The 25783-nt window shown below is 39.4% G+C and overlaps 1 protein-coding gene across 1 annotated transcript in view; it reads left to right on the plus strand.

Annotated features, from left to right (window-relative positions):
• The window catches only part of jumu (jumeau), a 72235-nt gene that overhangs the window by 40312 nt on the left and 6140 nt on the right, over nt 1-25783 (plus strand). The window contains exons 3-4 of the mRNA XM_067148128.2: nt 11785-12026; nt 12189-12445. Of these exons, the coding sequence (XP_067004229.1) occupies nt 11785-12026; nt 12189-12445 (499 nt within the window). The remainder of the gene's footprint in view (nt 1-11784; nt 12027-12188; nt 12446-25783) is intronic.

A 25783-nucleotide genomic window follows, 5' to 3' on the forward strand; every position in this document is an offset into this window, starting at 1 on the left:
ACTCTGATATTCATTTGTAAACACCCTGTATATTGTCTTACGGAACATACAGGAACGTTGAAATATTAAAATCCTGCAATATTCCTTTCCTCAGAAAATCAACATTTGTGTGAATTTCGAGGAAACAAATTCCAAGCATGCTCGGGATCTATCTCCTATCAAAATCCCTTGGCCGGGATCAATCTCGCAAACCTCGGATCCAGTAGACAGAGCGCTGAGGATGTGTTACTTGATTCTATATTCGTTTATAACATAACCTAGTTCGCGGTTTGTAGGTGTGCATAATACTCCTCTCCCTACAGCATTAATATTTCTCTTGCTGGTGTGCTGGCAATAGTTATGATGAAACTTTCTTAACTATATTACTAGTTTACTGGCAAGCATGAAACACTTCATTATTTTTCTGATCCCATAAATATATAATCTAGTGATTGGAAATTGTATACCACCACCTCTCCTACCGTGCCGGCCTACATTCTACATCACTCCTATAGTAAAAGGCTGTTTTGTCTCCTCGTCTGCAAGTGCGAGAAACCCTCAGGATTTACTGCAAAAGACTGTAAATCTGTGTGTAACCAGCTTTCTGTTAAGCCAGTACAATGCACCTTTTTAATTTCAAAAATAGCAAGTAAGCTTTGATGGATAGTGAATGTGGGTCATTGACAGAAGGGATAGACTCATCTACCAACATAAAATAGAAGCTAATAGTAGATAACAGCACTGAATACATCCGTGACTATTATATACACTCACTCATTCGCACACACGTTAACTATGGATAACACACATAATAAAAACCGAACAGTTCTTCATCCTACACAACTAAGGCATTTAATTGCCGAGATCATGCATGTTTGAGTCTTTGTGTTGTCTCAAACACCTTCTCTCCCGTCTTGAGTTCAGCAGTTTCTTGGTCTTCAGAAGTCCCTGGCACAATTTAATATAGGTTTCCTTGCATTTGTGGGGAGCTCTGATAAAAGTCCACTACCCTTCAGTGCATGTTTGGCGCGCCACACACAGTCTTAATCATGGTAGTGCAAGAATTTTATTAAATTTGGCAATTTCTTGTGCAATCACTTGTGCAGATTTCCAGTTTCTTTGCCTCAGACTGTGGCAACGATCAGCATTACTCATTGACAGCTCGATTGAAAATTGACAGTTATGTTCTGACACTTTTTATAAACGTCTTTGGATGGTTGTTCTGGGACACTGTGTAGCAGTGAACAATTGCAACGGCTATACTGTTCAGCCTCGTCCTGTTTCTGAAGTTTGTTCTCAATCGCGCTCAGTTGTTTTTGTAGGTCGCTATTTGCTGTTGTTCCTTGCGACTTGAATACCTGGAGATCCCCATCCAGCATTTGAAACACAGTTGAAGGTTTGGCAGCCCTTATCAGAGTCCAAGTGGGCTTGAAAGTCTTTCGTCACTTGTTCAAATGAATTCATTCTCTAGTTGCTTCTTTTAGAGCCATAAGGGGAGAGTGAAACTGAAGGTAATCAGTTTATGTTCCCCAGAATTACATACTGGCCAACACTTTCTGCAGCTTCTTATGCAAATGGAGTGGGGGGGTTATGGAGTGATCTTACTCACACAGCACACTAGTCGCCATATTGTTCCTTGATTTCTGATCTATGTAGACATTTTGCAAATATAGCACAGTAACTGGCCTGGTTACAAAGCTATGCTATTTATTTATTCGTGTCAGAGGCACCAATATATACAAGGAAGAGATACTGAATATGAAAGATGTACATGAACAAATTAATCATATATAGTTATGAATGAAGCACTTGAAAAATTTGCATATGAAGTATAACAAATGGAAGAACATACATGAAAATAAAAATAAAAAGGAGAAAGGAAGTATTACATGAAAATATCTACACTATATATACATTATTTACACAAGTTGTGACCAGTATTGTGCCAATTCCAACCCTGTACATCAATCTGGGCATAGACGACAGTGCAAGAGAGAAGTCTGTTCCTCTCCACATTCGCATAATGAGTCCCCACCATGCACGATGCCCCATTTCACAAGATTGTCCTTAGATCTTGCAACGCCGGTCCGCAGTCTGCTTAACGACTTCCATATACACCATCGCTCTTTGTGACCAGGTGGTAACTCTTCTTCAATTTCAACACGTTCCAGATGATCTGGGTACCTCTGTGTCCATAGCTTAACCCTGGCCTTTTTTGGGTCAGAATCAAGTGGAGCAGAAGACTGTAGAAAATCTTCCTGGGCTTCAGTCGAGTTGGTGGTGGCTGATGTTCATGAAGGGGATGGGCTGAGATGCTGCAAACCTTTTGTTTCTCGATATTAGCGGCTACCTCACGCCTAATATCAGGTGGGGCTATACCTGCAAGTGAATATAACTTCTGTGTGGGTGTTGGGTTTTAAACAGCCTGTGATTAGCCTGCAGGTTTCATTCAAGGCAATATAGACTTTCTTTGCGTGAGCTGATTTGTACCACACGGGACTAGCATATTCAGTAGCAGAGTGCTAGGGCAGTTGTCCTTACTGTCTGGGGATGGGCACCCCATCCAGAACCAGTTACCTTACACAATAGGCAGTTTCGTGATGAAACTTTTGGTTGAGTTTGTTGCAGTGTGTGGTGAAGGTCAGCGAACGATCCAGGGTAACACCAAGGTAAACTGGAGTATTGCTATGTTCCAGCTCTATTCCTTTCCAATTCACACGCAGGTTCCGCAGGGTTTCTTTGTTCTTTAAATGAAAGACGCACCCATTAGTTTTCAATGGGTTTGGCTTGAGGTGATTTTCCTCATAATAATCTGAGGGTATCTTCAAAGCAGGAGTAAGGTTTTGTTCCACTTGCTCGAAGTTTTTACTCTGAGTTGCCAGGGCCAGGTCATCTGCGTACAGAAAGCTCCTTGTGTGAGGTGGAAGAGGTTGGTCGTTGGTATATATGTTAAATAGCATTGGTGCTAGGACACTGCCTTGTGGGAGACCGTTCTTCTGTATTCTCCATCTACTCCGCTGTCCTTGGAATTCAACAAAGAAATGTCGGTTCTGCAACAGCGTGGCAATAATCGTTGTGAGCCTGAAATCCATAGTAAGATGGTAAAACTTCTTTAGAACTATCTTGTGTTGTACAGTATCATATGCTGAAGAGAGATCAACAAAAGCCACTCCAGTAATATGACCACGCTGAAATCCATCTTCTATGTGCTGTGTCAGATTAAGGATCTGTGTACAGCACTTCCTTCCTGGTCTAACTCCAGCTTGCTCTGGGATTAGAAAAGGTTCGACCACTAGTGTTATACGGTTCAGAAGTATTCTTTCTAACATTTTATACAGATGACACAGTGATATTGGTCTGAAATTCTTTGGATCCGTAGGCTACTTACCAGGTTTCAGGATTGCAACCACCTTAGTCTTCCAGATTTTAGAGATTTGACATTGTTCCAGACAGTTATTGAAAAGCTGTAGGATCCGTTGTTTGGTAGCATTCCCAAAGTGTTGTATCTGCTCCATGCGCATGTCATCTAGACCAGCTGCCTTGCCAGTTTTGCTCATTTTTATGGTGTTTTGCAGCTCGTTCATTGTGAAGGGATTGAACAGACTGGATGTTTCTTGTTTGATTTTTCTTTGAAGTTTTGGGGTCTTTTTCACTTACCGGTATCTGTTTTGCCGTTTATTAGGAGCTGATGAGCTATCTGGTTAGAAGTAATGTTGCTGTGTAGAGGACTTTTTGTGGGGTCATTGTTCAGACGTCTAAGTAGCTTCCAAGCTTCTCTGCTGTTTCTTGCCATATCTAGTTCTTCCATCAACTTAACCCAATGTTCTCTCTTTATTTCACCCATGGACTGTATTAGTTATTGACCAGCCTGAATAGTGTCCTCACTGAAGGGATTTTCTTCATAGAGCAGTAGGTACTCATTTAATTTATCTACTGTACTGGCATCGAGACCCTGTATGTACTGAGACCTACAGCCTCTTGGGATTGATGTGCGAGAGCATTCTTGCACGGCATCGATGAACACATTGTATACCTCTGGAACAGGTTCTATGTCTGCTACCATTTCATCTAAGCACTTTGTGGTGGATGAACTGCTGAGAAAACTTAGCACATAATGGGTTTGTGTTGTGTGTTGGGTATAGGTTCGCAGGCAGACTTCACACACTGACAAAAATGAGATCTGGGTTGTATCCACGTCTCCATCAACGGCTGTTGAAAGAAGCGGGAAGTTTACTGTCGTGTATTAAGGACAGTTGACTACATTCTGACCGTGTAATCACAGCTTCACCGTCTTCATTGTCTTCTCTATATCCCCATAAGCAGCTATGGCTATTGAAATCTACCACGATGACACGAATCATCTCCTCTTGCCCTACAGCTGAATCAGTAAAGTGGAATGGAATGCTCGGTGGTTCATAGACAGATGTTATGATACAGTTGGATAGCTCTACTGTTAAGATTTCTGTACCATTGTTGTTTGTAGATGAGGTAGATATTACGTTCAGCTCTGGCTTTGGATAACATTACCATAGTTTTCATGCGGCCTCTCGGCTACCAAACACATTCCTAACACTCTTGGTCGTCTTTGGTCGCTACTTCTGTGAGTTTCTTGAGCACAGAGAACGTCACACTTGTGTATTTGGCAAAGTTGTTGTAACAGGGTTTCCTTGTTTGATGTTATGCCTTCTATGTTAACTGATACAACTGTCAGCTTTGGTCCTGAAAAGGACCATTTGTGGGGTTTATTAACAATTGAAATTGATCTGGGTACTTCTGGAGTGAGGGAATGAGCCGTATAGGAAAAGTCCTAATCCGTAGCTCAGGAGACACCCAGATGTATAACAATATCACATGCAAATACACCCTACTAGGAGGTTTCTCTCGTGTTCTGACCAAAGGTAAATGGTATGAAAGTCGTACGAGACAAACGTAACAATACCACTTGAAATACTCTTGTATTGCAGAAACACAAGCTAGAACAATTTTACTATGTTGCAACAATGTTGATTTTGACAAAGTTGTGGATACCTCCAACACTTACCATGACATCCCTGATTTTTGAAAATAATTTCAGAGAATATTTTCATCCTTCACCTATTTTTACTGTATTTCAGATATGATTTACAGATACATGGTTATGAAACTGAACTTTCTATGCTTTCTTGTGTCACACTCAAAATGTGAGAGTACAGAACATCAAGACTTCTATTGTGCCAAAAGAAGAAAAAAAACTTAACACAGATGCAGGGTACATCTTTTAATTGATCATATTTTCATGGTCAGTGGACACAGTCAAATGAGATGTGTGATTCTGTTCTTGGACAAATTAAAAAGCAATAAATTGAAATCTGAATATCCACTTGTATGAATAATAGAAATAGAGAAAAATGCTGTAAAAGATATTTGCTGCTGTTGTCCCTACCAATGTGTTAATGTGATTTGCTTTCTCTGCCTTTTTAACGACTACGGCTCCAGTACAAAAAGCATCCTGGAGAGAGTTTTGGCAAATTGTAATTATACAAATCTGTGTTTTTGTCAGTACTCATAAGATTTGCTCTCTCTTTCTATTTCAAATGAGCAGTAGAAGACCCAATTTACCAGTTCTTCCCGTTATCAGACTCACTTCCATGGCTTCTACAGGGCCCTTAGTAAGTAGCCCAGAGGTAAAAATCCAGTGATCTAGGAGGCTATGCAACAGGGCCTCCATATCCTATCCAGCGCCTGGGGGAAGATATTGTTAGGTGTTGGCGAACTGTAATGCGGAAGTGGGGTGGTCCTCCATTATGCAGAAAGCACATAGCCTGTCTTATTGCCAAAGGCACATTCTCAAGCAATCCAGGCAGAGTATTCTGCAGGAATTCCAGGTATGTTCCTCTGTTGTGTTGTGGAATAATAACTGGTCAAAGTATGGGGTTGTCAAGAATTCCAGCCCAAACATTGATGCTCAACCGTTGCTGGTGAGACACTTCAACCATTCCCCGGGGATTTTCTGTAGCCCACAGATGAAGATTATGCCGATTGACGGTGCCATTTCTGGTAAAGGTATCTTCATCGGTAAAAAGGACTGACGACAGAAATTCCATAACTGTGATGGGCTGGTGCAAAAACCATCGACAAAATTCTTCCCGTAGAGGAAAATCCCCTGCTGTTAATCCTTGCACTCGTTGCAGGTGATAGGGATAATAGCGGTTGTCATGCAGGATACACATAATCGTAGTTTGGCTTACACCATGTTGGGCCATTTGCCTGGAGCTTGTACTAGGGTTCGTCTCAATGTCCTATAGGATCTGTTCCTCCAGATCTGGTGTATGCACAGTCCGCCGCCTTCCTACACGTTTGTCTGTCTAAAAGGACCCATGATCACACAAACGCCCAAAAATGGCTTTAAACATTGTGTGATGCGGTTGGTGTCTGTGAGAGTACTTGTTTTGGTATAGCTATGCTGTCTCTCGTCCGTTTCCATTGGCTTGGCCGTACACAAACACCACCTCAGCTTGTTCCAGACATGAATGCTGGACCATTCTGCTTCCGACAGTACGCTGCTTTAATCACACTATCTGCAACAGAAGAAACACACTGCAAGTAGTCAGAGAAATTTCTTTCATCAGTGCCATCTACCATCGCAACGATGTATTACTGGACACATGTTCATAGGACATTTTTTCCTCCATTTCCAGTCAGGAATAAGTCCCTGCAGTTTGTTGGTTTTATTAAAGTTCACCCTGTATTGGTGTGGTAGGTATACTACTATAAGTGTTCCCAGTGAGGTGAGGTTATTCTTAAAAAAATGTGCTGTTTATGGTCAGAGTGGTAAAAATTACTGTCAGCTGCTAACATTTTCTTGGTAGAAGTAGTTTATATAATTTTGACCCTCGGGTAGTTGCCGAATATTTCCTCACCCTTCCCCTTCCCACCTGCTGGCCTTGATCAATAAGGTGTCAGATCTATCAAAACCTCTCCGAAGCATTTATTTTGAGTTAGGGCATATCGTGTTGTTGGCGGCGATTTGAGCAGACTTCTTGGTGGTATATGATAGGTCGTCGTCATAAGACCTATCTGTGTCTGTGCGACTTAAAACAAATAGCAAAAAAAAAAAAAAGGGCGGTGTATGATAGGAGTAGCCTGTGCTGACAGCAGGTTTCAAACCCTTCCTTATCTCATCAACCCACAACCAAGCATGTAGGCTGCCCATGAGTGTCAGAAGAATCTGCACCAGCTTAGCACTAAAAGCCATAATGGTATATAAATAACCCTTCGAAGTAGTCAAAAATGGTAGCGATTTTTTGTCAGAAGAAGTTGTGTCTTCTGTTTAGCTGTTTTTCTTGCTCTACTATAAAATAGTTGTATACTATTTCCAGGTATCCAAATGAGGGGAATCTTGACCTCCGGAATCTTTTACAAAGAGGTTCATCTCACGAATGTCTTGGAAAATAATGCCAGTGATGGTTTCCTGTTGCCTTCCACTGTCCTTCACATCCTCTTGGCTTACTGACCCTGTTTCCTGCTGGGGTTGATTACTCAATTTTCCACTGAATTGCTCAAAATAACAGGGGCACATGACAAGAAGTTTATCCCGTGACAAGACCTCCCATAAGGCAGAATACCTGAATGTTGTGAATAAGCTTGCTTCTTTTTATTATTATTATTATTATTATTATTATTATTATTACTGGTATTGCCCCTCAAAAATAGAAGTTACTTTGTAGATGAAATGGTGTGAGCAGAATGGGTGGAAATAGTTACATGGTAGTAAAGCTAGGGAGTGGCATTCGTGTCGGTTTACCTCACTGTCAGATTGTTGTTATCTGTACTTCATTCTGATCCAGTGCTGCATTGGTGCAAAGCATTCTGTCCTAAAAAAAGTAGTACAGCCGTAATAAGGATATATCTTTTTCCTGTTCTTGTGTCTTTGATAGATGCTGTAGTCATTTATGGTGCCTTGCCAAATATTCACAAATTTGAATGTTCATCATTAAACTTTCCATATGTTCAGAATTTCAAGCTTTACCTGATAGTGTCAACAAGAAGCATTCCAGTGTAGACATTTACCCTTGCCATGGAACATATCTATATACTGCATGTATATAAAATCAGAGTTTTGCCCGTACATTGCTCAGAATTTAAAAAGGGTGGTATATTTGTATCTGTTTTGTCCACTGTAGGAAGGAAATGCAGTTTTTAATTTTCAGTCATGTATGTATGTATGGGCACCACAAGAAAAGGATTGAACAGAATTTAATGAAAATCTATATAAAGTCATGAAATGAGGCATTACAACATAAGCTATAGATAATTTTATTCACATTAGATAAAGTGGTAGTGTAGGGGAAGGCTTAAATTTAATTCCCAAATATGTTACTAATGGTCGTATCGATAAACATTACTTAACAAAAGTTACAAATAATACAATTTGCAATCATTTATGTTTTATCGTACTGGCTATGAAATCAGATTGGTCATGAATTTAAACTTTTGGTGTTAGCCTACATAAATGCAGAGCATCGCTAACATGGATATATTGTGATATCTGAAGCCATCCCCTTTTCAGTGTTGACTCAGTCAATTTGTAATTAGTTCACTCTGTCGGAACTAATTTTGAATAAATTCATTTAAACTACCGGGACGATAAAAAAATATGGTAACGGATTTATACCCGAAAAGAAACAACTTAAATAACATAGAATGGCGTGTTTCGTTCTTGAAAGACATCATATTCTATCAAATCGCACTCAAAATATTAAAAATATATGAGAATATCTGTTTATTTCTGTTTAAATGCTTTAAAAAAAATTGAACTTTGAAACTGATGTGAATGAAGTCCTCTCTTCTCTCCACTGTAGCACAGAATGAGACCTGTTCCAAAACTATTACTCTATTATTGGTGCGAGTCTAGCTGGCTAGTCAGTCCGTTGACCTTCCACCATGCCATGCCTGACCCTGGCTAGATCAGTGACGTGCTGTATTTTATTTTTAGTGTTCCCGTCATTTTATTATTATACCGGTCATTTTCTGTTATGTTATTTTTGCTTACGTCAACTCTTTTTGAACTGTTTGATTTTTCTTCCAGTTTTATTTTCGTTTTCTTATCAAGCCACTGAAAGCTCATTAGACAACCCGTAATACCAAAACCAAACCCCATGGCACTACAGCCCGTGAAGGGCCTTGGCCTACCAAGCAACCGCTTCTCAGCCTGAAGGCATTCAGTGTGCAAGGTGTCGTGTGGTCAGCATGACGAATCCTCTCTTCCGTTGTTCTTGGTTTTCTAGAACCGGGGCCGCTATCTCACTGTCAGATAGCTCCTCAATTCTAATCACGTAGGCTGAGTAGACCTCGATCCAGCCCTCAAGTCCAGGTAAAAATCCCTGACCTGGCCAGGAATCAAACCCAGGGCCTCCGGGTAAGAGGCAGGCACGCTGCCCCTACACCACGGGGCCGACGACAACCCGTAAATATTTTCCAAAAATCTAAATCAGAAACATATTTTGAACGAACATGGTGCAAGGAAAAAGTAATACCTTTTCACTGGGTACCTTAATATCACAGAGTTGGAAGAAAATTAAATATGAAGGCCTCCAAATCAGAAGCCCATAAAATTAACAATAACATTACACTGACTATTGATTGTTATGTGCTTTGTCTCCGATAGATGGGATTACTGCTGCGTCCTGAGTTGAACAACCTGCCTGAATATTGGTGGTAAGTAGTGGGGAAGTTAAATAACTTTATTTTGTAGCATGGCATTCCTCTGGTTCATAAATGTTCTGATAACTACCGGTACGCAACATACTGTTCACCATCATATTCCAGCTATTCGATCCCTAAAGTCAGGTGCCGTTAGAAATGGGAAGCGTGCTCTCTTTACGGAGAACAGCTTACCAATATTCACCGCTGTCTGTGGTGGGGTCATTCCATCTCTGGAACGTGGTAATGTTAGATCACCAGTGTAGTACTCTTCGTGAAAAGTGACTAAGCATTTCATATGATAGAAATGTTTTTAAATGCAACATAACAGTTGATTAATATTATATTCTGAGAAGAGGAATACTGATACCATTGTAATGACTTATGTCAAGTTCAGTATGATACTTTTTAGTGACTTGCGGCATCAGGGGAAAAAGGATGGGTCGATTTCAATGAAATTGGTTATTTCATTTAGGATAAGGTCGAGTAAGATATTGTCCGAGTTGTCCAAGAAATTTCACCAAGAGGGGGTGCAAGAGAAGGGCCCTGAAGCATAAAACTAGATTTATCTCTCTCACGGTTCCTTTTACACACAAATAGCTCATGGCTGATTTTGTTATATGAAAATTTCAGTCTAATAGCCGGTAACTGACTCTATAGACCAAGGATGGCGAACCTATGACACGTGCCACTAGGTGATACGTGAACGCTAGTTTTGTGGCATGTCAGACAACATACTACCATATTTTAATTTTTATGACATGTAATTAGGTTGAAAATCTAGCAACACAGCATATTTTAACATTATGCTTTAATAACGAAGTATCAATTGTTTGTTTGTTTCTTTCATTCTTTCCTTCTTAATCTGTTTACCCGCTGGGGTTAGTTTTTCCCTTAGGCTCAGCGTGGGATCCCACCTCAAGGGCTTTGGGTCGGTGATACAACTGGGAAAGAGGACCCGTACCTTGCCGAGGCAGCCTCACCTTGTGGGTGGAAGGGAAGATTGGAAGCGTTAGACAAGGAAGAGGGGAGGCCGTGGTTCTTAGTTTCGTTTAGGAGAAGTGGGAAACCACGGAAAACCATTTAGAGGATGGCTGTGGTGGGAATCGAACCCCCATCTAGTTAGTTGACCACCCGAGGCTGAGTGGATACCGTTCCAGCCCTCGTACCACTTTCCAAATTTCGTAACAGAGCCTCGAATTGAATCCGGTCCTCCGGGGATGGCAGCTAATCACACTAACCCCAGAGACAGACTTGTCAATTAATTTTATGGACTTTTTTAGGTTAAAGCCTATACCCTGTTCTTAAAATTTATCTGCTTTTTGTAATGTAATTTTCAGTGATGTTTGCAAAATAAAATCATCAAACATTCAGTCGAGTAGATTTGTATGTAATGCAATCTAATACATAAACGAAGTTAAATGAGGGGTTTTATGATGATTTTAAAGGAAAATAACCGATGACACACTAGACATTAAGAAGTAATACACAAGGCCTTAATTGACACGCTAGTAGGAAAAGGTTTGCCATCCCTGCTATATACTGTAAAGAGAGTATCTTTGGAGATAGTACTGGCAATGTTTTAAATTCTTTTGTACATTTTTCTCTTTTATATAAACCAGAAACTTGGCTTTTTTTTATATGGGAGGGAAAAGATCATTTCAAGATGAGCAATAGTGTGGGTTTTTTTTAATATGAAAGTTCAAAGGGCAACAGGCAGTAAAATCTTTACATGATGACAAGCCGCTGAAAGGGAGCGGCATGCCCACTAATGTGCCTCAAAATCTCTTGAACGATATGAAAGGGTGTTAAAAAATGCATTCGTGCTAGTGTGAAGTAATTGTCCTGTTAACGATGAATTATTGAAATTGTTATAAATAAATTTCATGTCCTAATCTCCTTTAGCACTTAATTTGTGATGGTGAAGTCTGATTAGTTTAGGTTTCACTGAAGCTTCATTTTTGTGTTGCAGCCAGTTCACCTCGAGGTAGTTGTGTTTTGTTCTGTGTCTGTTTTACAATTTACATACCCTTGTTTCAGTGACTTTGTCTGTGGGCAAGTTCAGGATTCCTCCCTTGGTTCATGGAGATGAGTGTTTTCTGTTATTTATATTCTCCATTGCAGCGAACACTTCCCCTACTTCAAGACTGCTCCAAATGGCTGGAAAAATTCTGTACGCCATAATCTTAGCCTCAATAAGTGTTTTGAAAAGATAGAAAAGCCGACTGTGTCGGGCAGCAGTCAACAACAGCGCAAAGGGTGTCTCTGGGCCATGAATCCAGCTAAGATTGCCAAAATGGATGAAGAGGTGCAGAAATGGAGCAAGAAAGATCCTATGGCCATTAAAAAAGCAATGGTGTGTCCAGGTAAGTTCACTCTGAATGTGTCAATTAGAATAGAAAGCAAAGCTGAATCAGGGGACTTGCTATATGGCACTGACACTTCAAGGTATCTTTTTCTTATTTCAGGTTCAGAGTGGGTTTTTTTAACAGTGAATTGATGTCTTAAACTCATTTCTACTATTACAGAAAACCTGGAAATGCTGGAACGTGGTGAGATGAAGAGAGAGTCCTCTGACTTATCCAGTTTCAGTAACGGCCAGGCTAGTGGAAGTCTCTCGGGAGCTGAGGATAGTGATGCAGATGATATCATTGATGTCTCTAGCAACCCCTGCACTCCGACTACTAGTCACCATAAGTTAGTTATGCCAGAATTCATTGATATCAATGATGTGGTTGTGGATAAATCTTTTGATGAATCGAGCCTCACCGAATTTGATATAGAGGTAATTTTCTTTCTCACATAATTGGTCACTTAGGAGAATTCTACCAAATTTTTACAGTGTTTATTTCTGCAGGTGGTTTAATCCGAATAAAAAAAGAACTTTGTAATCAAAACTAATCATCTGACAAATTTTTAATGTGTTGTAACCGTGAGTGCCCCGAACAAGATATCAAACTTATTTTATAAGTAGGTTAAAAACCTGTTGGATTTCTCAATTCTACATAGTTGGACAAAGCTGTTAACACAGATAAGAATGCTGTAAGTACTGTTTTCTTAATCAGTGTTCAGTGAAAATTTACTCATATCCATAGGTTTTATACAGATTATTATTTGAGAGGAAAATTGCGTGAGTGCTAGGCTTCAACTGCCTGTAAAGCACTGTGTTACTGCACATTATGTACATGCTTGCTTCAGGGATTTGGACTTCCAACAGCAGAATGGTGACCTGCTTACTGTGTAGAAGCATTCTCATACCCTTGGGTAGGTACATAAAATTTATGCCTCATATTTAGTCACCACCATCAATGTACAAAGTAAGTAAACCATTAGTAGTGAGAAATGCCAGCTCCTGCTGGAGCAGAGCCTGAATTAATGTTAAGTATATTGGGTGAGACTGAAGGATGTCAGGAATGTCAGTATCCCAATAATGTTTCTTAATTTTCTGGATTGGTTGATATACAGGTTTTCCATAATCCAGGAGTTACCAAGGGCAAAGATTCAGTATGTGGATCTTTCACTTCTCCCTCGGTGACATTGGTGATATTTACTTTTGCCACTTCTCCGTTAATCAGCCCAAATGAGCTTGATTGCATTTGATTTGTAGTGAGCTATGGGAACCCATGCTAACTCCATATCAGGAGGGAGTTGTTTTGTTAGTTCGTCAAGCTTCATTTGAGGTGGTAAAAATTGCGCTTTATCAAGGTCAAATAACTTAATTTCGTAAACTATACTCTGAACATTATAGCTTCTAAAGTGACGTTTGGGTTCTTATCTGGTGGTTGCGAGTGGAAACTCAGACATCCAGTAAATCAGGCTGCTTTTTACATCAGTTGAGCGTGATCTCGAAACCTAATTATCAACAATGTTGTGTACATTCACCATGTATTCAAGCTACCTCACTTTCCATGTATGGTATTCAGAAAGCTATTTAAACTATTTAAATTAGTATTATGGTTGAATCCGCCTTGTCAATCCATTTTCTATAAATGAAACTGCGGTAGAAGTCTACTGTAACGAGTACGGTATATTACGAGAACCCCGTTATAACAACAGATTTTGTCTGGCCCTTCGAATTTCGTGTATTAAGCTGATGCATCCGTTTCTATGAATGATTAAGTATGCATGATTTTTTCCTTTACATACATTTATGCACCCAGCGATTATATTGTATGCGATCGATCATCTTCGGTATAATTTTCTCACTGTTCACTAGCGAGCTCTCTCGTCGGCATTCGAAGGCGATGTCGGAGTCGATTAGTATTACCCGTCACTTGCTGTTCCGTAAAGAAAAATGGAAAAGAAAGAGAACTTATTTTCGTAATAAATGCATAAATGTGTCCGATAGTAGTTAACTACAAAATATAAGCCCAAGTAAACGATCGCTTAATTTTAATGCTACATACTGCAATTCCCATTTGAATTTACAGCAAGAAGATTACCATTTTTCTACTGGTGCTTGATATGTTTTCATGGTACATACATGGTTAAGTTTGGTTAGGTGACGCTGTTTGAATAAGAAAACTGAAAAGTTCACCACAAAATGCGACCTTCGTTATCGTTATCTCTCTTCGACATTCAAAGGCAATAATACCAGTATAAATGGTCCGTTATTGGACATTATAAATTTTCCGGCTAACTCATTCTTGGTTGCCAGCGTTTGGCCCTCGTGTGCTAGGGTGGGCTCATCAGTTGGTACCTAGCACACCTACCAATACACTGGCTACCAATATAAATGGTCCGTTATTGGACATTATAAATTTTCCAGCTAACTCATTCTTGGTTGCCAGCGTTTCGCCCTCGTGTGCTAGGCAATTTTCGGAAAGGCTGTTGTCATCTAAATTTGTAGCGAGGTGGTTATTATTTCTCTGTGTCCGTTTGAAATCTGTCTTAATGATACCTGTATGGTTAGGTTAGCTGACTCCTGTTTGAAGAAGACTGGAACATTTGCCACAGAGGCCTGAGTGATACTATAATTTTTTTCAGAATGAAATTAAACATACATTAAACACAGAGTATAGTACCAAATAACAAACGAGCAGGCCGTAGTGTGGATATCATCTGCGAAAGCGCAAGTTTTGAACAGACCGATTGCTGTTTCATAACAATTTTAATGTGTATTTTTCACGACTTTTACTAAAAATAGTTTATAACAACAATCTGGGTCCATGTTTTCTTTTAATTTCTTCAGAAGATTTGCAATACTAGGTTAAATGTGGTTGATCTAAAAATGTGTATGCTTCTCTGCAGGCTGCAAGAGTAGTGAACTCACCTAAACTGATCCTTGGGTGCCCACGTTCAAGGCCATGCTTTTTCCTTGACTTCAGCAGGTGGTCCTATCCATTTTCTTTACTTGCAACTCCAATCTTCTTAACTGATACAAATGAAATTCAAAGTCACTGCGATATTTTCTGTAAACTGGGTACCTTTTGTCCTTCGGATATTTCCGTCCAGTTTTAAAGGAGCAAGTCGCAATTCAAATCATTGCAATCTTTACTTTTGATAATTGAGATCACAGAGGCATTTTGACCCCTAATGGGAACAACAAATATCACTGAGGTTGTATGTGTTTCATGTGCTTTCAATGAATTCCCGATGATTTGGTCCTGGGTGGTAATACCAGGCAAAAATAATCCCACTGCGCTCTCATCAACACAGCCATTATATTGCCATTCGAGTCCGTCAAATTTTCTGCTCAAATAATATTTATAAAAGGTATAATTATCAGTTATGATAATGATAATTACAGCGATTATAACGATGTTAACCACAACCATGTCCAAATTTGCAGAACTGAGAAACCCATCACAAATTAAATTGGTAACTTTTTAAGCTATAGTTACAAACTCGTGTAAATTTGAAATCATGTTTGGGACAAATCTATGACGCATGAACATTTTATCTTGTTCGGATGATTCCTTTTGATTTTAAGAGTTTTTAAAAGTTGAAGTAAAATTAATGTGGCCAATTGCAGAAACCATGATTAGTTTTAAGCGTTAGGCATTAGACATCTTTTACCTAAAAAGCGTCTAAGCTGCAGACAATCTTCCGATGTATGAACATTGTTTAGCTACAAGTTGTTTAATGTTTCAGTATTGGTTGGGAAATGGAAACGTATCTTCCATGCAACTCTTTGCTTGACGCACCTTTCATACCTGTGTGCACCCAATGAAATTAGTCGGTAAGCGTGCCAAACTTAGTCAGTTGTCGTCTGTGTACACATTACTCAAATATGGCTAAGTATGACGTGTGTGCAGATCAGAATATTGCTTTTGGTGAAAATTAAAATCTCGTATAATATTATCAACACTAAAGTGACACACTTCCGAACGAGGAAGTGTTGCTCTGATTATAATGTTATTTTCAAGAACAGTTCCCCGGCCATTGCTGACCGCTCAGTTTTGTGTTGCTTCTGTAAATTTTACTCATGAGGAACTGCAAGTTTTTCTTCGCCCATCGATACTGTATATACAGTATACATTCTTGTTATAATTGGGGAACAGGATGATATAGCAGTTTAGCTGCTTGCTTGCCATCCCAGCAACCGTGGTTTGATTTCTGGTGTTGCTGGGGTGGAATTTTCAGTTGAATATCCCGCGGTGTTAGGAAGAACATGGGACCTTAAATCCCCAGTGGTGGTGGTGATTATTATTAATATTGTTATGATGATGATTTGGCATCCGGCAACAACCATTCGTTATTTCTAGTATGATCACGATATAATCATACTTCTGGGGTACGAAGGTCAAACAATTGTATTTAGGGTGTACGCCAACCAATAAGTTAGAACACCACTGCTTTAGATCATAGGTTTGAAGCACACCATCGGCAGCTCTAAAGATTGTTTTCCATACCGGACAAGTTGGCCATGCAGTTAGGGCAGCGCAACTGTGAGTATACGTCTGAGATATAGTGGGTTCGAACCCCAATGTCGGCAGCCCTGAAGATGGTTTTCCGTTGTTTCCTATTTTTGCACCAGGCAAATGCTGGGGCTGTACTTTAATTAAGGCTACGGCGCCTTCCTTCGCAGTCCTTGCCATTTTTTAAAAATCTTGTAGTTGTTGAAAAGGGTGTTGATTATCCACACAAAAACACCACACACTTTTAAAACCTTCAGTTTAGTGTCGTTATTATGTGTGCTTATTTGGCAGTACACATAATATAATTGAATCCTTCTTGGTTGTTGTATGTTGTATCTCTTTGACATTTTCAGTAGAAAAGGGCTTTTAATAGGAATCCACCTAATCAGTACCAGAATTAATACCAGTTTCGGTCACTGAGTGACCACCTTCAGCTACGTATATAAATTGACTTAAAAACTAAGCATAACACACACACACACACACACACACAAGCAATAATATGATATACAAAATCAAAAAATTATTAGTGAACATTCTTTACAATGTCATTTTTTGTAGTCTCTTCTTGATTTATATTAAGAAAAGCATCCTCCATGTGCTGTCGTTGAAGCTTCTTGGAATTTGTCCTGTCAATTATGAAGACACTTCAAAGAAATGTAAAAAGCCCCAATTGTATAGACATGTAATCTCACAGTTGTTTCAAAATTTTTGTCAGTAAAAAAAAAGTATGTTTCAAAATTTTTGCCAGTAAAAAAAAAAGTATGGTATATTCATAATTTAAAATAAACACAAACGTGTTTATTAACCCTTTAACGCCGAAATTATTTTTTTCGTCCGTTTTCTTTGAAATTCGTCTAAATCACTTCAGGTCCATAGTATTACATAACTACAAAATATTAACCTCATACTTTTCACGGTTTTGTCGTTAGGTGGCGTGTTCATATGATCACGCTAGGCGGATGTGTCAGCATTTGTCTATAGCATTTCTTTAGTATTTATAGATTTTATGTATTGATATTGATAAATGATGAACAAATTACTCTAAAATAAACTAAAGATGGTTATTTATGAAGAATATACATTAATTACAATATGTACGTACATAAATAAAACAATGAAAGTCTCAAGATATTGGTAATATATTACATTCAAGTTATCTAATTCACAGAAATTACCGAATAGGAACAAATATAAAAACTGTATGCTTCACACTGTATGAAATGGGACAAAACATGGAACACAGAATCCAACATTACATTTTATGCACTCGGTGCGAACAGTACTGGAGCATTCCTTTCCAGCACAGCGTCGTCGATTGCAGGGCGCTACGAGGTGCCCAATCCCGTCAAGTCGTACATCGTCAGTGACAGTACTCTGCTGGATACTGTATCTTGAGGTGATGGGGCGGCCTCTTTCTAGTGGCATTATTTTGAACTTATGTAGATATGTTTGCACAATGTGGCGACGAAATTCTACATGTGACAAATCACATCCAGACCTCCTTAGCAGAAACCATGAATTGTGAATGGATACGTCCAGGAGCCATGTGAATAGCGACCACCACCATTTCTTTCCACGTATGCCTACTCTGTAGTATGACAGATTCTGGTCCATCCTATCTGTACCACCCATTCCACTGTTGTAAGCTCCAAACACAGCCGGCCGGTTTATACGCACTTTCGTTTTCTCTGCCTGGGAGTATCGTGTTACCATAGAAACTGGTTCAACACCATGGCATGTTGAAGCTATGGTAACCACGGAGTTATCAACCCACCGAACAATACTTATACCCTCCGAATTCGTTGCCATGTCGTATGTCCCACGAGCCTGTCTCTTCATTTCATTTGAAGGTGGGATCGAGCAGTCTTTGGGAATTCTATTCTCTCGAATGGTTCCTGTAGCGCCATATCCGCAATGTTTTAGATGAGCCAAAAGTGCCATTCCAGAAAAAAGATTATCGAAATATAGTTGAAAGGGTAAGTGTGACATATCCTCAGGTAGTTCTTCCAGCATCAGTACCATTGGAGCAGCACACTTACCAAATCGTTGCTCATATTCAGTATTGCCATAAGGATTCTTTCCTTGATATATGTCAAAATTTATGAGATAGCCAGAGGGAGTGTTCAAACACCAGACCTTATAACCAAAGCGGATGGGCTTTCCGCGGATGAATTGCTTGCAGCTGTGCCTACCATAATATTCCACCATGCATTCGTCAAAATCTAAATCCTTTTCAGGCCGGAAATTCGCAAGGAATCTTTTCTTCAGCATGTTTATAAGAGGTCGTAATTTCCACATTTTATCATTCATATCAGGCTGAGTATTATCCGCACAATGAATGAAGCGACAAATTTCCAGAAAGCGGTCTCTTCTCATAGCATTTACAACAAGTGTATTACGTGCATCATCCTCTGCTTCCCAATACGATCGTTTGCTAGGCACATTGTTGTAACCGGAAAGAATTAGCACAGCAAGAAAAACTTTTAATTCCTCCTTAGATATTTTTGGGTCGTCACAATTCTTAAACAAGGCCAACTTGCTTGATTCTTGAATCATGAACTCCATCACTTCATTGTCAAACATTGGTTCAAAGCACTCTGTAGGAGATTTGCCGGATAAGGTGGAAAAATCGGCTTCCGGGAATATCCCAACTGAATATCGGTTGTCATCCTTACTCCACACAGGATTTATTCTTTGAAGTTTAGTTTTCTTGCTAGATGCCTGATCTAAAATACCTGCTGATACGGGATCATCGTCTGCGCCTCCTATACGATCGTTGCCAGCGAGTACAATTTCTGTCTTACTTGAAAGCTGGCGACCTGTGAGGTCATCAACCAAACCACCAACATCTTCATCTCCTGAATCTTCGTCGGAGTGAATATTGGCTTCCGGAGGTTCAGTAAAAATGCTGTTAACATCTCCAATTGGTTCGTCCGATTCAAGAATATCTAATACTTCTTGGAGCGTAATGTCCCTGTAAAAAGGGAAACAAGATTTTGTAGCTGCATATATGTCAACAAGTCGCAATTTATTTAAATGTAGAATAGATGACCGTAAATCGAATAAAGTTGTTCAATGAAAATTGATGTATAACAGTAATCGTAACAGGTATCATAACTTCCACCATCAAATACTCCCACAGGGTGAATAGCTAATAGCTACGATCACGCAATGTTTTAAGTGCCTACGGGAGTAATATTTACTGTTAAATGTAAATTAACTACATCATAATGTGAACATAGATCACTCCTAAACTTGTTAAGCATATGAGTTGTGTAATCTGAGCATAAATATATGTGAAATATCAAACTTACTTGAAGCGCGCCATCATGATTCAGCTGCTGTGACAATGACACGAAACGAAAGTGCGCCGAAACAATGAGTCGATATGTATCACGTAATAATATGCTCGCACACAGTTGCCACATGCTTCTTGAATTGATCTACACAGTCAGCAATCAATTCCAGCGCTATACAAAGCACTGAGAGCAATCTAAATGAAAGAATGCAGGCCGTGATCATATGGACACGCACGGCGTTAACGGGTTAAGTCTTTAGAATTACCAAATTATGTATTACACTTTGTGAGTCAAATTTTCGTTCAAAATTCTATTGGCAAGACCAATGACACTTGGCTGTTATATCGAAGAAAAATGCCAGTGAGGCCTTATGAGAGGTAGAGTATCCTTATGTTAAATGGAAACCAAGTGACATTGGGAAATCAATGTATTTGATCCAAAAGTTCCAGGCAATATTGTCAGAAAAGGAAACGGTTCCTGCAACAGAAAAAATAGAAACCGTACTGTAGATGGAAACTAAATGCGCAACAGATCTGACCGGTGTCCTGTGTGTAGACTGACTGTGTCCAACTATGCAACATTCGCTTCGTGTTCGAGGTTCATCAGAGCGGCAGGGTGAAGTGGCAGAGTAAAGCTTGTAAAATGGTAGAGGAATGTATATGTTTACGGGCATGTTTAGCTGTTGCTTTATGGGAGTCTGAGAATAAAGGGTTTAACAAACTCAAATAAGACATTACGTTTTTCTGTGGGCTCATTCAAATTAAAGTCTGGATTGAACTTGTCTGAAAAAACAAATTCTTCCATAGCGCTAAGTAAAAACTTTATGATTTGAAGATCCTGTTCTATAACTGCAAATTGGTGTTGACTATCAGACACGTTGGCCCACGGCGGAAAATCTATTATACTTGTTGACCGTACCAGAATTATGGAAGTTTGAAAAATTACTATTGTTGGTTTTAAAGGCTTCGTTAAGATCACATTTCTTTGAAAGATTCTTGAACTGATAGTCTCTTATACTATCCCTTGAAAAGCAAAGTCATATTTTAAAATGTACCTCTCCGTACATTTCAAATGAATTGCTGCGATTTTGCAGCAGATGACTCTCAGACATGCTGTCACACTAACCTTTCTTCTGAAATAGTCTCAACAGGGTAATACAAATTATACGTTTCATGCTATGTAACCTCTGATTGTGTTTCACTCCTACATATAAAATTCAGTGTAGTTTACGTCCAGCTTTTCCCAATCATCACACATGCGTCCCTCATCAACAATATCAATACATTTGTCACGCTTATTTTATTTCGATCAGAGTGTTGAAAAGCTTAAAATATAAATAAGGTATTATATACAAATGAAACGAAGTACATTTTATGTCACAAAACACTTTTAACACAATGTCTGCCCAGAAATGGGCAACAGAAATTCCCTCTTCAGTGGGTTGAATCAAGTCTTGAAGTGTACAATGAACAGGGCAGGACTGACAGTCGTACGGGTGTTGGGTAGTTTGTTGCTCCCCACAATCGCAGAAGTCTGACTGATCTTTCAGATAACCCCACTTTTTTATGTTATCCTTCGATTTACCTACTCCACTCCTCAAACGATTCAGTGCCTTCCTGGGCCCTGTTTCATAAAACGTTTTTCACTAATATTAGTAAGAAACCAATAATATTTACTAATAATATTAGTATTATGTTTCGTAAAATTATTAGTTAATAATATTAGTTATTAGTTTGAGTTAAAATTATTAGTAAATGTTCCTAATAATATTAGGATTATTTCCATGAGTGTATTTTGACTCTTAATTCATATTATTAGTGAAACCAAAGTGAGTGGTATTCTAATATTTTGGCATAAAATCGTGAAGATCACTGAAATGGTCGACTCTGATTCCAATAGTGATAAGGAACGAGTGTAGGTATTCACAGTTCAATAAATGTTAACGTCAAAAACAGCCTGTACTGACGTGTAACAAACATGAATACCGGTACAATGGGAGATTTAGGTTAGGTTACATAACTTTTGAGTATTTGCTTGATAGGATTGGTAGGTAACAGAATGTTCCACTGCAAGGAATGAAGCATAACCTTAAAATAGCAGCTTCGCATTGCAGTCCACCTGTTGGTAAGTCTCATTGTGTTTCTCTAGTGCAGTTCTGCTTGGACACTCCAATTATCTTTTAAAATCTTGGCTTAAATCACCAATAAACCAAGATGGTGATGATTGTTTCAAGAGGAATTAGGCTACAACTAGGCAAGCATCATCTATAATAACACCCATCAGATAGAAGAATGGAAAGGATCCGACATTTTGAAAATGAAGGTATCGGCTAAAGAAAAAGAAGGGCGTGATAATGAAAGACTCTCTCGGCCTCACAACCTAATACTGTCAGGTTCGGAAAAGAACAAGTGTTGAACAAGTGAGGTCAGAAGGGTAGATGAAAATGAGCCTGGCAGAAGTTGAAGCAGTGGCAGGACTCATCTCAGTGCCCCATGTTCACCAACACACGCTCCCAAGTTGAGAGCCCTGGGACCCCTCTAGTCGCCTCTTACGACAGGCAGGGGATACCGTGACTGTTATTCTACTGCCCCCACCAACAGGGGTAGTAAACAAAGATTTTGCTAGTCCATCTCAACCGAGATTTTTAAGAGCACATGAAATAAAAAGTAAAAGGAACAAGGAGAGTTATATTGTGAAAAAGGCTGCGAATAATTGACGCTTTATCTCAATCACTTTCCGCAAAGAAATTTTCTTCTCTTGCATTATTTTCCCTTCTTTTATCCATTTTCATATGTATTGAAGTCACAATAACGAAAAAAATCTCAAGTGAGCCTTTGAACATGCGGATTAATAGTCGGTTGTAGTCAAGCCTTAGCCTACTGCTAGGAACAAATCCAAACCAAGAACATATGCAGCAGACCGATTCTGACCTCCATTTGTATCAGCTGACTAATGAACTAATATTGTTAGTGAAGCTATTTTATTAGTCATTTGTAAATCTTTATGAAACAGAATTTGGTTAACTTATAATTATTTTTATGAGTTCTGATATTATTAGCTAATATTAGTTAGTTTTATGAAACAGGGCCCAGGTTGTCCATTCCATATGATGACCAGGGGGTGGAGATTCAGAAGGCACCATCCAATCCGAAAGATGCTCCATTTTTGATCACCAAATATCACTACGTGTTGTTCTTGTTGGTTTATCCAGAGCCTTGGAGACATTGAGGAAACTTTTCCTGGACTTCAGTCTTCTGGGTGGAGGTCGATGTCGAAATAACGGGTGGTTGCTTGTGAGATCCACCTTTGTCCTCTCTTGCCTTGCAAACACTTCTCGCCGAATGTCTGGAGGAGAAGTACCAGCCAAGCAGTAGAGTTTGTCAGTGGGAGTGGGTTTCAGACACCCAGTTACTATTCTACATGCTTGATTAAGGGCTGCATCCACCATACAGGACATGCATACACAGCTGCAGAGAAACTCAGAGCAAGAGCTGAGGTTCTCAACAAAGTTGGATGAGCTCCCCATTTGCTTGAGCCAAGTTTATGGATGTTATTTCGGGCTGAGACTTTCTGTCCAGAGTTAACACAGTGTTTCTTGTATGTTAGGTCCGGTCTAAAGTGACACCCAGGTACCTTGGTGTAAAAATGCTTCAGTTGCTTACCCTCCCACGTCAAGCATAGCTGTCTAGTAGCTTCTCGATTTTGAAGATGACATGCACACACCTGGGTTTTAGTCGGGTTTTGCAGTAGCCGGTTCTTCTGATAGTACACTGAAAGTTCCTAAAATGCATTTGAAAGCTTCATTTCAGTGGTTTGAAAGTCGTCACACTGGACCGCTAAAGCCAGGTCATCGGCATAAATGAAGCTGCTTGTATAGGAAGGCCTTGGCTGGTCATTCGTGTAGATGTTAAAGAGGATTTTGTCACACTCATTGCATATGAGTCGTGTAGTTTCAAAAACCCCTATCTCCAAAAAAATCAATTTTTCAGGAAGGGCAAAAAACTGCCATGACTGCATTTTACACTCCTTTTTAACATTTTCTTTACTTTTACTTTAATTAGCTCATATTGAACAAAATACACAAAATGTATGCAGTTTCATCTCTACATTTTTGTACTAGGGCAATATTTATCTTGAACATAGGGGGTTTTGAAAGTCACAGGTGGACATGGCGGGGTTTGAAAGTAAACATGGATATTGCAAACATACTCTTAGTGTCTAATGCTCAAAGATACTATGTTTACTTCACTTACTAACATCTGTGTAGCACAATGAGATGGAAAACGAATTGAAAACATGAAATACAGTATAAAATGTTTAAATGTTCATTGAGAATATGGAATGTTTTTGTCTCTGAAGAATAAAAACATAATCATATTATTGCAATCTAATAAAACAAGGATACGGAATCATCTCTTGGTTCACAGTATTCTTCTTCTTCTTCTTCTTGCTCTTCTGTCATACTGCAACGATGTTCAGCCTGTCGTGTTTCCAGCGAAACATAAAACTGGAGATCTGCAAGCTCCCTCCATCTAGCCCCATAATGTTTCTCAACCAATCTGCACACATCCTTCACTTTTGCATTGTTTAATGGAACATTGCCTTTTTCGATTAACTGTGGAACCAGTCCAGAAAAGGTTTTGCCTCTCTTTAACACACTCTTTGGCTGGCCAAATGTACAACGGTAAGCAACTTCCCCTTGTACCAATATATTGCTTTTCTTCCGTTTTAGAAAAATTCTTTTCGCAGGACTGAACTGAAAATGCCACGAGCCGACAGGTTTCAACACATCTCGAACAGCAGTCTTCCAGTCAAATATTGGTACTTCACAACCAGGCTGGAGAAGCTTCCCATGTTCACTGAAAATATTGTTGTATACCTCTGGCTTAAGGATAACTTCTCTTTTTCGAACAACTTTCTCTATACGTGCAAACACCCTGTCGGGTGGTAAAAACGAATGACCAACTACAGGAAAGTAAATTTCAACTTCTTTCACAGTCACTGGTGCATATAGAAGCCACTTACTAACCATACCCACAAGAATACTGTTTTTATTTTGTCCACCGCATCCGTCTGCAAATAGGCGTACAGTTTTTTTTTGTGACAGATCAATGCTGTTAAGAGCATGAAACAAACAACTTGCAATTTCATTAGCACCTCTACGAAAGTCAGCTTCATTCCATGAATAGATCATCACATTTTCGTGCGTCAGTGACGTCTTAGAGCTTCCAAACACTACAGTGAAGTTGTACACATTTATTTGCCTGCTGAAGTAAGCACTTTGGTCATTTAGCTTGGGCAATAGCATGTTCTTCTGACAATCAAAGGAAACAGACTGAATAGACTCATCTTCTTCTCTTAAATACTCGTAGAATGCACTGTATTTTAACTTGTGGACTCGTTTCTTGGTCTGCAGGGCAACTTTTGCATGTTCTGATGTGCAATTTTTTAGTTCCTCGTCTAGTTGTGAGCAAGTTGAGCAAACATCAGTCTTCGGACTTCCGAAACCAATATTATAGTTACGATTCAAGATATTCCTAAAGAAGGCGTGCTTTGCCTGCAATTCAGGTTCAACAGTGGTATTGTATTGTCTCCACATTTCTTTGATATTTAGTTCACATGGCAGGTACATACGTGCCGCTGACTTGGTACGGCAGTAGTGCGGCTCTTTAGCACGAAACGATTCAATAAATTTACAGATGGCCTCACGTTTTGGTTTACTGGCATAGCTTCTTCTGTCTCCCCCTCTTCTCTCCACAGGCATTCCCCCAGATTCAAAATGACGCTTTAGTACCCCTTGAATTCTGTCCTTCTTCAATAGGAGAGCTCCCATAAATGCTTCTCGGCAAACTGGTACCATCGTTCCATCCCGTTTCCGAATAGTGTACTTGAATGTGTGAGCTTTTCCGGATCTGATATTGTTACCCGGCCTGCGTCTCGTCACTGGTATGCAAGAAACAT

This window comes from Anabrus simplex, chromosome 1 (genome assembly GCF_040414725.1).
Source record: "Anabrus simplex isolate iqAnaSimp1 chromosome 1, ASM4041472v1, whole genome shotgun sequence".
NCBI classification, from domain to species: Eukaryota; Metazoa; Arthropoda; class Insecta; order Orthoptera; family Tettigoniidae; genus Anabrus; species Anabrus simplex.